The following is a 17249-nucleotide window of genomic DNA, read 5'->3' as shown; positions in this document are numbered from 1 at the left end:
GTGGCGGGAAGCAGCCTGGGGCGGGGCGGGCGCAGCGGAGCGGGCGCGGCGCCGGGAGCGGGCTCGTAAAAGCCGCGCGGAGCAGGGAAATTGCCGCCAGAATCGCTGAGCTCCACAAAACGCCGCCCGCGTGGCCCGCCGCCGCGCCCGCTCCAATCTCCAGCCTCATCGCTGCGCGGGGTGGTTATGCATTTAAATGTTATTTAATTGGATTGCGGAGGAGCTGGGGGCCAGAGTGCCACTGCTCGCCCCCGCCCCGCACGCTCCGCACGCCCAGGCTGCTCGCCTCCTCTGCAAATCTGTTTTCCAAGTCACAGATTGCAGGCCGCCCCCTCCCACCACGCTCCCCACCATACACGCCGACAGCTCCCCTTCATGTCCAGGCTCCTTCTTCTGTTCTCCCTCCCAAGTCCAGCCAGAGGACAATCAGAAAGATACAATTAACCCCCTAAAGATGCAAAAAAATAGAGAGGATACACAAAAATAGTACAGACACACACAAACACAATGGCAACAACAGCAAGTCACGCACTAAATTACACAAATGTCCACCTGGAAGATTAAAAAGTGCCTAGGAATAAAAAGATCCCCATGGATCACAAGAGTACTCAAATGCAGGTAATACTCCAGAGGGAACACCACCCCATTGGAATGGTGATTACAGAGAGACATTACCATAGAGGGTAACAAAATGATGCTAACTTGGCGACCTCACAGAGAGACGCACAGACCTTCCTCAAAGCTAGGTAATGAGCAAAACACACATTCACTCTCACACTCAGAGCAAACTCTTCACACCCCAATCATTCCACTGTGTGGCTTTCCAAGGCTGGAAGGCAAACCCTTCCCTCAGAGATTACCTTGTTCTTCCCCCACAAAACAGCAGAAAGTATCCTCAGATGAGGTTCTGAGAGGCAACTGCACCAGTCATCAAGAGCCTAAAAACTGAACAAAGAAACAAACTGGGCCAAAATTACAACAGGAAGGCTTAAGAGAGTCCCTGGTTGGTGCAAATGGCTTTTGTGCTTGGCTGCTAACTGAAAGGTTGGTGGTTGGAGTCCACTCAGAGATGCCTTGGAAAAAAGGCCTAGCAATCTACTTCAGAAAAACCAGCCACTAATAATCCTGTGAAGCACAGTTCTACTCTGACACGCATGGACTCACCATGGTTGGAATCAGTTAGAAGGCAGCTGGAAATGGCTTGAGAGTACACACCAGAAAGGCCTAAGAAGAGAGATACCAAGAGGTGAGTCTGGGTATTTGTATGAGGCTGGACTTCTCCACAATTAACTGCAACAGAGACCCATTTTTGCAGCATAGATGAGGAGTTAGTACCATAAAGGTAGATAGACAGACAGAATGACCTGCAAAGGCATGTCCTCCACATATTCCCAACCAGGAGACAGAAAATCCGTTGGCCTCAAATGATCAGGTTAGAGCTGCTTCAATTAATAAATATGGCAATGGCAACTGGCTTGGCACACGCCACCGTGGAGGGCTGTTCTGGGCTCTTCGCCACCCTCTGCAAGCTCCGCCTAGAGACTGACGTCAGATTGAGGATCCTCGAGCTGGACGTGGGGGCAGAAGAATGGGCAGCAAGAAGTGCAGGAAAATTCTATTGCCATTGTTTTCTTGTTTTTGAGAGCGTGAGGGCCAAAACAGGGAGGGAGAGAGAAAGGGATAGTTTCCCAAAATATATTATCATTCAACCTTGACAGTAATCTTGGACTGGGGCCAGGTTAGCATTAAGGCCTCTGGAGAAGCAATTCAGCTTCCCCCAAAGCAACTTATTTCTGCATCACCTGATGGTCATAGCTGGGCAGTTTATCCATGTGTCTAACCTCAATGCCTTATGCTCCAGTTGAAGCTATTGCCTTCTTTGAGGCATTATGAAAAAAAATAGAAAACAACTCTCTCTTCCATCTTCCTAAACAAGAATTCTTGAAGAATCAAGACTCTGGGCTGGGGCACAACCACTATTCTATTCCATCTGTAGTCCTCCCTACCCCAACTATGCCCAGGCTGGGTTTTCAAACAGTCTTTTTTGATCTAGCACCTGGACACTCCTTGACATTACCTGCTGCAGTTTTCCAGCTAGTAAGTTAACCAAACAAAAGATCAAAGAGGGAGCCCCAGAACATTCCACTTCCCATCTCCCATAAAGTCAAACCCAACCCTTGGCCCCATTCTAATTCCGGCCTCCAGCGCCCCTTCCCTCATCCTGTTTCCTATTCCCTTAGAGCTGAAGCTGAGAAATTCTTGAAAATATCTGACATGGTAGTCCCCTGCTCTGACAGGGATCAGAATAGAGGGTCTCAGACAGAGCTGGAGAAAAATGTAGAACAAAATTCTAACTCACAAAAAAAGGCCAGACTTACTGGCCTGATAGAGACTGGAGAAACCTTGAGAATATGGCCCCTGGACACTCTATTAGCTCAGTAATAAAGTCACTCCCAAGTTTCATCCTTCAGCCAAAGATTAAACAAGCTCATAAAGCAAAATGAGACCAAAGGGGCATACCAGCCCATGGGCAAGGACTAGAAGGCGGGAGCGGACAGGAAAGCTGGTAAGAGGGAACCCAAGGTCAAGAAGGCAGAATATTGACATGTCATGGGGTTCTTAACCAATGTCATAAAACAGTATGTATACTAACTCTAATAAGAAACTAGTTTGTTCTGTAATTTTAATTGTTCTGTAATTGTACTTCATCTAAAGTACAATTTAAAAAAAACTAGATTATGAAAAAAAAATCAGTTTCTTGGCAGTGCTAAGATTTAGCAAGTGATGAAAGAATAAATCTTCAGCTACCACTTGCCCTCATGGGCACACACACCTTCTGCCCACATTCTGAGAGCTCATCACTTCCTCCTTCAGTGTGTCCATAGCACTGTTTATAACTTGTTCACAACACGTTTTCAGGCTGATTTATACTATAATTATATGCTGGTATCTCTCTGTACCAGACAGTGAACAACATGAGGGCAAAGAATCATCTAATTCACTTCTGTCACTCCCTACAGGGCCTAGCATGGGGAATGGCACGCACAGCAGCAGCAATAAACGTCTGTTGACTTGAGAAAGGAAAGTGAGGGACCACGAAGAGGTAAAACTCAAGACCCAGCCATCCCGTTTCAGTAAGGAAAAAAAAAGAAGAGCTAAGAAGTTTCCTACCTCCCCAACTCACCTAACCTCTCAGTCTCTAGCACTCCCACCCCAAGCACAGCCTAGATGTCTATGAAGTTGAACGTGTGTGTGTTTATGTGCTGGGGAGGGACATTTAAACCTCCATCACTCCTCTGAACCATCACTGGGCAAAAGCAAGACTCTGGGCACTCATGTCACTAGATGGGTGCTCTCTTAATTTTCTAGGGCTGCCATAACAAAATACCACAAGTGGATGGCTTTAAAGAAATTTATTGTCTCACAGATTGGAGGCTAGAAGTCCAAATCAGAGGTATCAGCTCTAGAGAAAGATCCTTGTCTCTTTTAGCTGGTAGTAGCTGTGGGCAATCCTTGGCCTTCCTGGACTAGTAGATGCATCTGCCCTTCCCTCTGTGTATGTGTCTCCCTGTGTCTGTACTTGCCTTTATATAATACTACCCAGAAGGGATTAGGTTTAGGACCCACCCTACTCTGATATGACCTCATTAACATAAAAAAGGAAAGTTTTATTTTCAGACAGGATCACAGGCACAGGCATTAGGGCTTCAACATATATTTGGGGTGGGGGGACACAATTCAATTCAGAACAGGCACCATGGAGCATATCTCCAAAACCAGTAGATTCATAACTTACACATTCATAGTTAACACCTACTTTTTGGGGGGGGTTTTACCAGGCATAGGGTTACATACTGGGGAAAGGAAGGAAAATAAGAGATCCTCTCCTTGCCTTCAAGACACTCAACAGTGCAATCTTCCCTTAATCTGGCTACATACTGATGATAGAAAGAGATCCTGTTAAAAATACAGATACCCAGGTTGCACTTCCATACCCGTCGCTGTCGAAGTCAATTCTGACTCATAGTGACCCTACAGAACAGAGTAGAAGTTGCCCCATAGGGTTTCCAAGGAGCAGCTGGTGGATCCAAACTGCTGGCTTTTTGGTTGGTAGACTGAGCTCTTAATCACTGTACCAGCAGGGCTCTGTTTGCACTTCAGAGCTCCTAACTCAGAGTCTCCTGGAGGAGAGTTGGGACACACTATTTTTTTTAAATCCCAACTTCATTCTGATTCACAGGCAGGGCTGTAAGCCACTGATCTCTAGCTCAACGCTGTCCACTATACCTTCCTGCAGCGATGGAAACGTACCATACCTGCCGTGTCCACATGTGGCTACTGAGTACTTGAAATATGGCTAGTGCCTGAGGAACTAAATTATTTTACTTCAGTTTAAACAGCTACACGTGGCTAGGGGCTACCATATTGGACTGCAAAATTCTAGATGATTCCAAATCATTTCAATTTAGCTTTTCGTAGCAACTGAAGTCTCCATTCCCTTTGGCTCAGGAGAAAACATGAGTTTCCTTTCCCTAAGGACACTCTCATCTGATGAAACTGCTCTGGGACAAGTTGGGTGAGAGGAGCTTGTGTGGTGGGATTAAATCCTATCAACTAGATAGCTAACCTGCTAGACAAGCCTCCACCCCCACACTCTGGAGAAAAGGCACTCCCTAGTACCTCATTTTGTTCAAGGTTGACACTGGTGCAAGACAGAAAAAGCAGCGACATGGATTTGGTTGCCCTTGGGAAAAGGTGGGCCCAGGGCCCTTAAACAACTCCCCAACAAGAGGCACTCAAAGAATTGAGGGCAAAAGCACCACTAGAACCAGACTGGGCAGTGTCTCTGCCACACCCAGGCCTTCAAGTCATCACCCTGGCCACTACCATCCAAGTGCGCCCACCCACTGCCCAAGCCTACCTCCACCTCTGGTTATCTCACAATTCTCACCCCCAACTTCAGGCTTTCAGTTTCTGCTCTCCCCCAGGACTCTCTTCCTATTCCTGACCCTATTGCACCTATACTGCCTCCTATAGGGCTAGCCCTTTCATCCCTATCTGTGGGTTTCTACCTATTACTGGGTATTTTATACATGTGTTCTGTGTCTTACTTGCCCCACTGGACTGTAAATTCTCAAAGACTATCATTCAAGAGTTTTCACAAGCTGGCCCAACTTACCTTTCCACTCTCTCCCAACTGGGCTAACTATTTGCCATTTCTTGAACGTATGATGCTTTTCTCTAAGCTCTCCAAAATTTTCCCAGTTTCTAAGGCCATATGAAATGCCACCTCTTCCAGAGAGCCTTCCCTGATCACCTCAGCAAGATATATAAGGAAACAATGGCTTCCATCTCTTTGCAATTACCCTACAGTGCTTAATCCAGTGCTCTGCAAATATGAGGTACTTTTAGCACTACAGCACTAAAAGCAGAAAGAGGAAAAGGAGTCTAAAGCATGGAGGGGTATGCAGGGGAAGACTGTTACTAAAAATCTTATGAATTTTTAAAGTTGGAGACGATTGCCCCAGGAGATAGTCAGACCATCTGTTCTTCATTATGGTGTTCTCCATACTTGTTCTACTTCCAACTTGATTCACTTTTCCAGTCCTTATCAAAGGGGCCCCCCAACTAGCCATTCTGCAGACATGAGAACTGAGTTAGCTGGAGATACCAGGCACCCATCCACTGCTCCCCACAGTGCCCCCAGTTTCAAACTACCGGAAAGCCCCCTAACAGGGACCCTGTACCTTTGGTAAGGCAATTACAGGTCTGTTTACACACACACCCTGCCCAAGAGAATTCTTTGCAAACAGCTAGGAGGTAAAAGAGGGGAAAATCTAAACAATCACCTCCTACCCCAAACATGCAGGAGGAAAAAGTACCAAGACAAAAAGGATTAGGAGCTTTTAATGCTTAGACTGAAAAATCACAGACTAGGGTTTTCATAAAGTCAATGGTCCATCCCTGGCAGGGCAAGGATTGGCCCCTCACCCAGGCCACAAGTACAGGCCCAAGCTCCCCAACAGCAAAGTCTTCAGGAGAGGAGGGGCTTCCCTTGTAGTACAGTGTGATGCCTCCCCCACTCAGAGGCGAGAAAGGAAGGACGCTATGTAGTAAGCACCCACGTGCCAGGTGTGATGCAAGGTACTTTCAAGTGTTATCTTAGTGAATCCACATACCAGTCCTGTGAGGTAGGGAACCCCACTTTACAGATAAGGATCCTAAGCCTCAGAGAGGTTAATCAACTTGTCTAATACCATACAGTGCACAAGTCCCAAGCCTTCTAAGGCCAGTGCCTTTCCACTTTGTCACAAGGACTTCCCCCACTGATCTAGCCTCAGTCTCCTACAAGAAATTCACTCTTAACTTCCATGGCCCATGTTTTGTCCTGGTCCCAGTGAGGAAAGCGGTCAGCTGAAGGTAGCTGCTATATGAGGACGGGTGGGTATACTGGCAGGATCTTTTCTCTAGACAACAAATATGACCTTAAGCAGTCACTCTCAGCTGAATAGAGGCTCCCAAGGCAACACTGAGGTAGAGCATATTGAAGCTGTAGCAAAGCCCACCGTCTGCTGATGCTCCATGGAGTTAGGTATTACAAGACAAAAGGGACAAGGATCAAGGAAGGTGAAGAAAGTAAGAATGAAGAGGGAAGCAGGAGTAGTGTAAGAACTGCCAAAGCTGGTCAGAAAACTGTTCAACAGATCAATGAACTGTTTCCCAGCAATCAGGGGGCCCAGAAGATCTTGTTGCTCCAGGCTAGGTATGCAGTCATCTGCTTGCTGAGAAAGACTTGGGGGTCTTGAATGTGTCTTATGCCCAGGCCACAGGGCACTTATTTCGTCAGCAGCGGCAGCAGCCCCAGCTCATTCAGCCTCTCCTTGGCCACTGCCTCCCAGCCCCTGTTGGCCTGTGGGTTACGGGGTGAGGGGTGCAAGAGCCCCTCCACCTGGACCTCTGGCATCAGGCCCACCAGAGCCCGCCGAGCACGCTGTTCCGCCAGCCGCCCCACTCCCACCACAAGCCGCACCCCCAGCAGCTGCACCTGCCGGCAGAGGGCCACATCACACATCCCAAGAAGCTGTTCTCGCTGTTTTGCAGGCAGTTCGGCTGGGGTGAGGTTGCGTCCACTGGGAGCCAGGAGGAGCAGAGGACACAGGTTGTGGACAAAACAGTGACGGAAGAAGACCTCAGGCTGCCCGCAGAGGTTCCGGAAAAAGCCCCAGAATCGGGCGCCGCTCACCTCTGACTGTGGGCACTCTAGTCCCAACACAGGCCGCTTAGGGTGTTCTTGGCGAGGAGGCAGCACAGGCCCCCCAATGCCCAACCAGTCCCGGACCACACTCACCTCCCCAAAGGGCACCTGTGGGGAGAGAAACATGAGGGTTTCAAATGGAGACCTGACACCTGAGCTCTGGTCCAACTGACCCCTTTTCACCTTCCTGAGGATCCAGCCTGGACCCTCCCAAAACCCCAGCCAAAGCCCTGAGATCAGAATTCTTGGTCCTTTGGTTTGATTCTATCCATCTTTCTCTTATTTTTCATTGCAGACTGTGGTCCAAAAGATTCTATTTATTTGCCTCTACTCCTACTAACCATTGGGACCAAGTGCAGAGGGTACACTGGGACATCTGGGACCTACACAGGGCTTGATGGGTGGCACTGGAGATGGACACACAGCCCGAGACAGAAAGGCAGTCTGGGTTAAAGGAGGCACAAGGACAGGGCTCACCACTGCTCTCTGAGTGCCCTCCCAGCCCCAAGCCTCAGACTGTCATATCCATTGATCACCATTGATCATCCTTCATCACCCAGTTGGGGTCAATAAAAGCGATTGAGCCTCCTGCCCTGAAGCTTCCTCCCCTCCCCCACCTGCCAAGCACCCCCACTGAGGGGCAGTCACTCATCCTGGTGTGAAAGGAAAGCTGGCAGCCCTGGAGCACGGCTTGTTCTGAGCCTCTCCTCAGCTAAGGAACAGGACCAACACTGCCTGAATGTCCTGCGTCACTTCCACATGTACCCCTGTCTACCAGTCTCCCCTGAGGACCCAGTAGTCCTGGTCCCTCTCCTGATATTAGTCACACTCTAGGGAGAGGGGAGATCCGGCAAGGTAAGGTATGGATGGGGCTGGGGCTAGCGGAAGAAAGGGCTCTCAGAGGCAATTAGTGGACAGCTCATAGGGGAAACGGAACCACCATTAACGTGCTTGGTTAACTACCGGCAGAGAAGCTGGGAGAGTGTCTGAGACCACAGGAGCCACTGTGTGTACTAAGAGGGGATGGGGGACAGGGGAACAGAGCCACACATGTCCACAGCCATGCACACACTTTTCCTTCACAGAACACCCAGCCAAACATCCCCTCCTTGGAAGCCTCCAACTCCACCCACCAGGGGAAACCAGACCCTTTACCCCAGTCTGGGCCATGCCAAAGGGTCCTGGGTTCATGCCCAGGAAGAGCACTTCCTTGGGGCCCTGGCAGTAGCGGGTCACGTAGCTGCGATGCGGCTCCCATGCGTACTCCACAGGATTGTAGATGTTGCCCACAGGCTCCGAGAACTGCAGTTGGCTCAGCTCTGCATTGAGTCGAAGCTCCTCTTCCAAGAACCCCTCAGCCAGGCTTTGAGAACAAGGCTGGGGCTCCATCAAGGCACGTGCAGACATGAGGGGCCCCAGCAGGAAAGCCTGGGGCATGGCCTTGCCACTGTTACCTGAAAAAGAGATCGACAGAGGCCCCATCCCTCAGGCCCAGAATAGAGGGACCCATGCCAGCCAGGGCTCCTACTAGCATTTTCTGGGTTCAGAGGGGACCCTTAAAGACCATGTTAGTCATCCCCCAGGCTCTGGACAGAACTGAGCTCACCTCATTTCTTCCATAATAAAGGACCCTTCCCTTCCAGTATCCTTCCTTTCTCTTCATGTATCACCTAGTAAAAATAAACCATAACCACTTACCATCCCTTTCCATCAACCCGTACGCCTTGAGGCCCTAGTTCCTAGGTCATGCTGAGCACATAGTAGGTTTTGAATAAACATTTACTGGTGATATCCTTTCAGCATCCTTAACAAGCCCAGCCAGGATAGGCTGTGTCCTGGAAACCACGTGCTGCAGAATGAGATGCTGGTGCAGACTTGGAAGGGCTAATTGCAATAACTTCCAATCAGTGAGTAATTGATCTGTGCTGCGTACATCTCATTGATCCTCACAACAATCCCATGAGATGGGTGTTATTGCTCCCATGTTAGTGGTGAGACTGAGGACTGGCAAAATCAAGCAATTTTCCCAGGGTCACATGGCAAGAAATGAAGCTGGACTTGAATTCAGCCTATCTGATTGAAGGCTATGCTTTTAACCACCCACATTATCCTCCTTTAGGTGGTTAAATCAGCCACCTCACTAATTCTACAACTCATGGTCTCCCCAATCCCAGCCTAGCTTCCTTCCCACATTCAAGAATTATCAGTAGTGAGTAGAAAGACTACTGGATTCAGAATAGACTCTTACAAGCCATATGACCATGTCACTTCACCTCTCTGAGCCCCAAGTTTCCTCATCTGAATACTAAGAAAAATATCCCCTTCATAATGGGGACATAAGGATGGAATGAGGTGTTGTGTGTACATGGGGAGAAGGGCAGTGTATGTGAGCCAGTTTTGCAAGCTGTAAAGGCCATTCCTTCCAATCTTCCTTCTGGCCACTCTCATACAAACTCAGTGCTCCAGCCTGGCTATTCCTCCCACACTTTTAAAATGCCTTTCTTAACCCGACTCCTACAACTCTGCACATGCTGCTTCTACAAACCCAACCAAATATACTCCTCAAATCCAGTCAACTGGGACCATGTGATTCCCCCACCCCTCCACATATCCCAATATCATACCCATACTTCAAGATGCAGCTCAAACCATCCCTTTGGTAAAGCCTTCCCTCCTCGGAACACTGCAGCGTTTGTCACAGCTTCCCAGCCACCCCACACATACAAGTAGCGCTGGTGTAGGGCCTGGGAATCTGTATTTTAAACAAGCTTCCCCCAGGCAATTCTGATGGTCCATGAAGACTGAGAACCACTACGTGTCACCATGGTTAGTGGCTTCGTCAGAATTCATACCTAATTAGACTTGGGAAGGATGCCCTATTCTTTCGTTTCCCTCAGTACAGTACCTCCAAGGTCCTAGCTCTTATTGTGTACTCAAGAAACACCTGCTCAGCTCCATCTACTCATTCTCTTTCAATCCTGTTCAAAACTACCTTCTACCAAGGAGTCTTTCCTGATGGACTCCCCTTCACTTCTACTCTGAGTCCACTCAAGGCTCAGCTGCCCATTTTGCACTCTGCTTGCTGCTTACAGACTTAAGCTTAGCCTCTGGGTGTGCTTACATTGGCTCTGGGCCTCCCATATGTCAAGGACTGTGGTTTCTTTCCCCCTCTCGATCCCCTCCCTGGACCAAGAGTAACTTCTTCCCCCAGATCCATCTTATGCAGCTGCCAACCTGTTCTCTGACCTTAGCCTAGGAGATGTGGGAAAAGAAAGTGTGGTTAAACTTAAGAAATCCTTCCTCAGCTTGATCTCAGAAGAAGTCTTGAACTGATCTGTCGAGGTGGCCACCAAGAGCCAGCTGAGCTCACACGAAAACTGAGAAGGGGTCTGTGAAGAACTCAAATACTTCCGATGACCTCACTTTTCATCTCACCAAGCAATGCGAAGGTTAGTGGATTGGTTGCTTCAACTCTGGGATCTCTCTCAAATCTTAAGTTGGGCCTATCTCCTTGACTTTGAGAGACCTGTGCTGGAGACAGGAAGCCTGGGGTTACACAAACGAGTGACACAACCTTATTTTCAGTGTTCTACAGTTTCAAGACCTGATCTGACAGGATGAGCCACAGGCTGAAAGTCAACCGGCTCCAATTCTAGACCTGACTTCATCTCTAACTAGGTAGATTCTCTTAAGCAAGTCACTTAATTCTCCTCTCTATGAATTGAAAGCCACCCAACTTACCACCAGCTGTTTACTCACTTATTTTTCTAGTATTTGAGTCTATTATGTGCCAGGGACTGTGGCAATCTCTTGGTGGGGAAGAACTTCAAAATGAATAAATGTAGACCAGGCATTCAGTAAGCTCATAAAGTGTGAGAGGACAAACAACTCACTGTAATACAGTGTGATTTGAGCTTTAAATATCCTGAACAAAACACTATGGAAGTCCAAGGGAAGAGCTTGGAAATTCTATCCAAAGTCACCAAGAGCCACAGACTTAAGAAATGGAAGTATTTTATAAGTTACAGTACCATATTAAGTGCAAAGGAAGGGGAGGGTGACCATGATTCCATCAACTTTCTACAAAAAACTCTCACCACTCAAGAGTGCAGAACAGTCAGAATCAGCGCAGCTGAAAATGAAGAACAAAAGTCTAACTTTTTTCCTGAAATCCTAAAAGGGGAGGGTTGAGGATTGGCTACATGGGACAATTGTGAAAATGGCATATAAGCACTAGAAAATAAACAAGCTTTTTCCCTGCGTAATTAGACTAAAGTTGGCTGAAGACTTCACTGAAATACGGGCTGAGGGGACTGAGCATACTCCTGAAGGCAAGAAAAAGGACAAAATCACCGCTTCTGTGTAAGTGATATAAACCCATACACACATGCCTCTGGATGCAAGAGAGCCAAAATGAGGGGATCCGGAGATTTTTCAAGTCAAAGAATAAACGCCGGTGGAGACACAGTGGTAAGTCTCGGCCACCTAGGTTCTCCGACACCAAATCCAGGAAACGAAGAAGGAATAGAAGGCGCTCTATCCACTCCCCTGTCCCCTAGGGCACTCCAGGGATCCTCGGGGAACCACCAAATCCTTAAACCACTTATATTAACAATAATATAGCAGAGCACGGACTCCAAAAGACCAACTTCATCCCTCCTCCTATCTCCGAGAAGGCTGACTGTTAAGGCACCGTCCGAAACCTCTGCGTCCGCCCGCGGGCTCCGTCCGACGGGAAAGCCTTGCCCACGCAGGCCTCCCGGACGGTTCCGTGGACTCGGCTCTCCCTGAGCCGAAGCGAGCCCCAGTCTGAGCGAGGGGCCCCAACACACAGACTTTTAGAGTCTCCGCTAGCTTCCGCCCGAAGAGCTCTGCGAGCCCCCTAACCTCCCCCAAAACCCCAACTTCCAAACCTCTACGTCCTCACCTGATCGGACTCCCCTTCCGGTTTCCGGTTCCTTTTCCCACCCAATCCCCCCAGGCGCGGAGTACAGTGGGAATCGTAGTCCGCCTTGTTTAGGGAAGGCGATTGGTGTAGCGCGATCATTTCCGCCGGAAATATTCATTTCCCCGGAAGGTGAGCTAAATTAGCAGTAAGTGCTGCTGGGGGGTGTAGTTTATTCTTTGCATCAGGGCTTGATTAAGGAGTGTTGGCAGGTTAAAGGCCAGACACTGTATTCTAGCCTCAGAGAGCATCACTCTTAAGAAAATTCATTCACACAACTTTTCCTAAAGGGATTCCGAATGAGGGAGCTTCAGTCATCCCCGCTCCCTCATCTATTTCAGAGGTGTTAATAATGGCACTGGGTTTTTAATAATGGTTAATGGGAGCCCTGGTGGTACAGTGGTTAAGAGCTCGGCTTTTAACCAAAAGGTCGTCAGCTGCAATCTACCAGCCGCTCTTTGGAAACCCTGTGGAGCAGTTCTACTCTATCCTAAAGGGTCGCTATGAGTTGGAATTGACTCTACTGCAATGGGTTTAATAATAGCTAAAGACCACTTCTAGCCCTCATACTGCCCAGGTACAAGAGACCTCTCCTTTTGCAGCCCTGCAAGGGACAATACTGTATATAGGACATCCATGGAGGCACTTCTGGCATCTCCTAACAACTCTTTAACAAAGACTTTAAGACTCTTCCATCCCGCATTACTGTCCAAGCCCCATAGCCAATTCTTTGCCATTTGACTTCTCTTTCTCCTCTGCCTTACTAGTTGCCCAGCCTTATAACCTCTCATCTTTCCAAATCTTTCCTATCAAATACTCTGTCCAGGAAAATTTTTCTGACCAATCGTAACCCTATAGCTGTACCTAATAGTATTTCCCCCACCTCCCCATCCCCATACCAATGTCCAAAATTGTCCTACTAAACAAACAGAAAAAAAAAAAAGCTGTCCTACTAGTTGTGTCCTTTCCCTAAATCAGCATCTGCATTTGCATCCTGACTATAAGCCTTTCATTAGGGTTGAAATCCCCGAAGACCAGTTTTCTTCTAGGTTCCTTCTACCCACATCCCCTGCACACACACCTCAGCACAGCCAGCATTCTAATCACAAATGCAAAATCTCCCTGCAGGTAGTGTGAAAGAGACCAGTGAACCTCAAATATGAAAAAGTGAGATTGTAAGGAGGCTACACTTTTCCCCAGGCTCCCCTAGTCTGTTACCAACAGGCAAAAAGTTAATGGATGTAGCAGGAGCTTTAGAGAGCTGTAACCAGTGACTCTGAACAAAGGTTGAGAAACCACCCTTTCCACCCTTGCGAAACAGTGAAAATGGAATTACTCGTCCACCACACAAAGCCCAGTATTTGCTGAGCTATAACTTGTACCAGATTCTCTCCCTCTTCCTGGTTCTTTGCCTCTTTCTCCACCTATGTAAATGTATCTCTCTCTCTAAGTCTCTTGTATAGCTTTCTCTCTGTATCTGTGTATCTCTGTCTCCTTCCGTGTACATCTGACTGTCTCTGCTCCTTTATCTGGAATGACTGAAATAAGAATATCCTAAGCTTCTAGGGGGCAGTGAATTTATATTAATGGAGGAAGAACAAATCAGAAAAGGAAGATGAGAATGGTTGCAGAACTCGAAGAATATAATCAATGTCACTGAATTGTACACATAGAAATTGTAGAATTCGTGTATGTTATACTGTGTATATTTTGAATAACAACAAAAATGAAATAAATTTTAAAAAAAGAAAAGAGTATCCTAAGCTTCTAGAACATTTGAATCCCATCTCAGGTTTCCCCTACCTGTGAGTATCTATGCATTTCTGTGTGTCTACACAGAAATGGAAGCCTGATGGCACAGTGGTTAACAGCTTGGCTGCTAGCCAAAAGGTAAGCAGTTCAAATCCACCAGCTGCTTCCAGTTCAACTCTGTCCTATAGGGTCACTATGAGTAGGAATCAACTCAATGGTACCTAACAACAACAACACCATCCCTTGGACAACACTGCCTGCCAAACCCACTCCTCAGCCACTTCCTTGGCAAGCACTTCTAGTTTATCATCTTGGTAGCCCCTCCACACTCCAAGCTGGCTGGCAGAAAGTTTCAGATAGGACATTAAGGAGTGGTAGGTGAGCAGAGGTCCATCAGCACCCCTCCCTCCCATTTTAGCTTCCGGGACAAATTGAATAACTGTTTCTGTCCCTATAAGCCCATCCACCACAGGGAGTCCATGGCTAGGGAATCCAGACAGAAGGAGAAAATGAGGTTTGGGCAACCCACCATGAGTTCCTGTGGAGACTCCAGAAGGTCATGGGAGCTTCTCTGCCTCTAGTCCATGCTGCCCCTCCCTACCTGGTGAGTGCCCCTCTGGGAAGATGGGAGTGAGGAGCTCCCTCGAAGTGGGGGTGGGGGAGTTTAGGAACAGAAGTCCTAAGACTTCCAAGAGATAGAGCCTGAGAGTTGAAACATGGGGTGGGGCCTTCCCAACCTGTCTTGTCCCTTTCTTAGTCTCCTGGCCCTCTGGAAGGTCTCCAAGAGGCTAGCTGACTGTGATTTATAGACAGCCTGTTATTTGTGGAGGCAGGGGCAGAAGCAGATCCAGGCTGTGGCTTGGATGAGAGTTTAGAGAGCTGGGTCACCTAGGCTGGGGCCAGCCAGGCTCTCAGCCGCCCAGCAGCCTGCTCCTAGGACTGGGTCCAGGCGAGAAGGAGTTAACCTGCTCGTCAGGTTTTCCTTTGGTCTCTTCGGGCTGCCAGAGCTGTGTTGAGCCGTGAGCGCCATCTATCGGCCTCTGGAGGTCCTAGCTCTGGCTGCCAGCACACTTGGGCTAGGCAAATCTTTCAGCCCTTCCAGGGTCTCCACGTTCCCAGAATAGGAACGTGGAGCTGTCTAGCTTCAGGAAACAGAAATTAGGTATGGGAGAAGTTGAGGATCGTGCTTCCCCCTCTTTAGGCACCGGGTGTCACCCTGTCAGCTCCCACGACCTATGGCCTGGGGAACCTCAGGAAGGTTCTGGTGTAGCCACCTCCCCTAGCTCTACAACACCAGGCAGTGGTTCTCCCTCCATCAGCCTGCCAAACATTGAAAGAACATTGTGTGTGGAGGGGGGAGCATTAGAGAGAAGGAGGAACATGGCAGAGGTCTTTAGAGTGGGGGCTCTGGAATCAGACGGCCTTGGATTTGAATCCCAAGGTCAACTAGTGTTTGACCTTGGATGAATTACTTCTCTATGCCTCAGTGAGCTCAGCTGTAAAATGGGATAATCATTGTAACCTGTGTCTGCTTTTGTGATAATTAAAAGATTTAATACATAAGATGCCACTATGGTGCCTCACACAGATGGTGTGCCCCATAGACGTTAGTTGTTGTTGTTGCAACCATATGCCAGGGTCTCAGGCAGATGCTGGGTCTCAGGGCCCAAGATTCAGGCCATAGACACACAAGCACAGAGGGACAAGACTGGGCAATTCATTCCTAAAGATATCAACAAAGAAAGTGGCCCACATGGGCTAGGCTTGGGGGCTAGAAGTTCAGAATCACAAGCAAAATACTTTCCCAAGGTCAGCAGAAGGGAGGAGGGGGTCGGAGAAAGAAAGCTTGAGGTAAAGATGTAGGAGGTAAAGACATTGACAGGCCCTGAAAAGGTCGTGGATTTAGGGAAAAGGAGGGGTCCCTGATCTGTGGGGTGAGCAAGGGCAACTGCACCCCAAGGACGTGCCCTCCTAGGCACAGCCACAAAAGTCTTGAGGTTTGTTCAGACTCCCAAGCCTCCAGAGACACAGTGTATCACAGCCCTACTCCAACTCTGTGGAGCCCTTACCCTCAATGTCTTTCTCCCACAACGCAGGCATCTATCTACAGGTCCTACAGGTCCCATCTCCAACTCCCTACCAGAACTGGAGAACCAGAGGAATTAGTCTCCAATTTATCAATTTGTTTCTTACCAGGCTCAGCCATCTTCCTATTTCTGTATCTTCTGTATTGCTGCCTCCATCTGCCTTACTGGGAAATGGGTACATAGGATTCTTCTTCAAGGGGTGAGGGTAGGAGGGGAATGAAATCCTCTCAGTTAAGACAGAAATGCACAGCCAGTGGGGATCCCTGGCTCAGCCTCATCACCCTCTGCCCCTCTACCAAACCCAAGGCAGCACAGTGAAGCTTTATGGATTGATGACCACTTAATTGGAGCTCCCAAATCTCCCCAGCTTAGGTGGCCTCCCTCTCTTTGGGGCCTAAACACCTGGGTCTCCAGGAGAGGAGTACAGAAAGGGTGGATGGGCTGATTTGCATCGCTTACTTGGGAAGCAATTATCGAAGGAGCTGTCAGCTCAGGGAAGCTCTCTCCTCGCTAATCGGATTTCGCCAGAGCCCAGGGCTGGGGGGGTGCTGAGTAATTTGGCTTGATGCAGTGGTGGGAAATGTCGGGGCCAGGTGGCTGCACAATCTGTCTGAGCAGTGTTAGAGTTGTCCAGAGCAATTATTCTGAGGGGACCCCACAGATATCAGATGGACACCCAGCCAAGGGGACTGGACTGATCCCCAAGTCCTGCAGCAGGAAAGAAGGAAGTCAGACTTTTGGCAGAGTGGGAGGAGCATCTCCCACGTGTCAGACAGAATTAAGTAAGACGAGGCAAGATGAGGTCGGGAGAGGGGGCAAGCAGCTAAGTGGGAAGGAGACTCAAGAACCACAGCTTCCAGCCTGCCCAACACTCACACCCTTCTCTGCCCTCCCAGGGTGCCAGCAAGAGCAGGGACTTGAACCAAGGATTAGCTTTCCCAGCCCTGCTCCTCCCTCTACAGCACTCCCACCCCACATTTTTCCTGCCTCTGTCTCTGACACTGTCACTTGCCTGCTTTTGCCCCTGCAGCCCTCTTGAACCTATCTCCTCCTTCTCACCCACACTGCCCCACCCATCTCTCCCAAGGTTTTACAGGGGACTGTTGACCCCACTCTCTGCCTTTGCTCTTCTGCATACCACCCCTTTCAGAACAGTGGTAAGGATGATAATAATCAGCAGCTAGCCACTGGGGAGAGGGGCAGTGGTGGT

At 48.7% G+C, this 17249-nt stretch overlaps 1 protein-coding gene across 9 annotated transcripts in view; it reads right to left on the bottom strand.

The window, feature by feature from the left end:
- Positions 1-12294, bottom strand: part of SMUG1 (single-strand-selective monofunctional uracil-DNA glycosylase 1) — a 34789-nt gene extending 22495 nt beyond the window's left edge. For 3 of the 9 annotated variants that reach the window (XR_010321833.1, XR_010321834.1, XR_010321835.1), the window contains exons 1-3: positions 12183-12293; positions 8411-8709; positions 861-7363 (exon numbers count right to left, since the gene is read on the bottom strand). Coding sequence is in view for 2 of the 9 variants with exons in the window: in XM_023557075.2 (XP_023412843.1) it covers positions 6836-7363; positions 8411-8692 (810 nt within the window). In the remaining 7 variants the exon portion in view is untranslated. Of the gene's footprint in view, positions 1-132; positions 7364-8410; positions 12153-12182 lie in introns of those variants that run through there. The other 6 variants (XR_010321838.1, XR_010321836.1, XR_002787541.2 and 3 more) reach the window with 6 other exon arrangements.
- Between the last annotated feature and the right edge of the window lie 4955 nt (positions 12295-17249).

Source organism: Loxodonta africana, chromosome 4, assembly GCF_030014295.1.
Source record: "Loxodonta africana isolate mLoxAfr1 chromosome 4, mLoxAfr1.hap2, whole genome shotgun sequence".
In the NCBI taxonomy this organism is placed as follows: Eukaryota; Metazoa; Chordata; class Mammalia; order Proboscidea; family Elephantidae; genus Loxodonta; species Loxodonta africana.
This window is presented reverse-complemented; position numbering and strand designations above follow the sequence as displayed.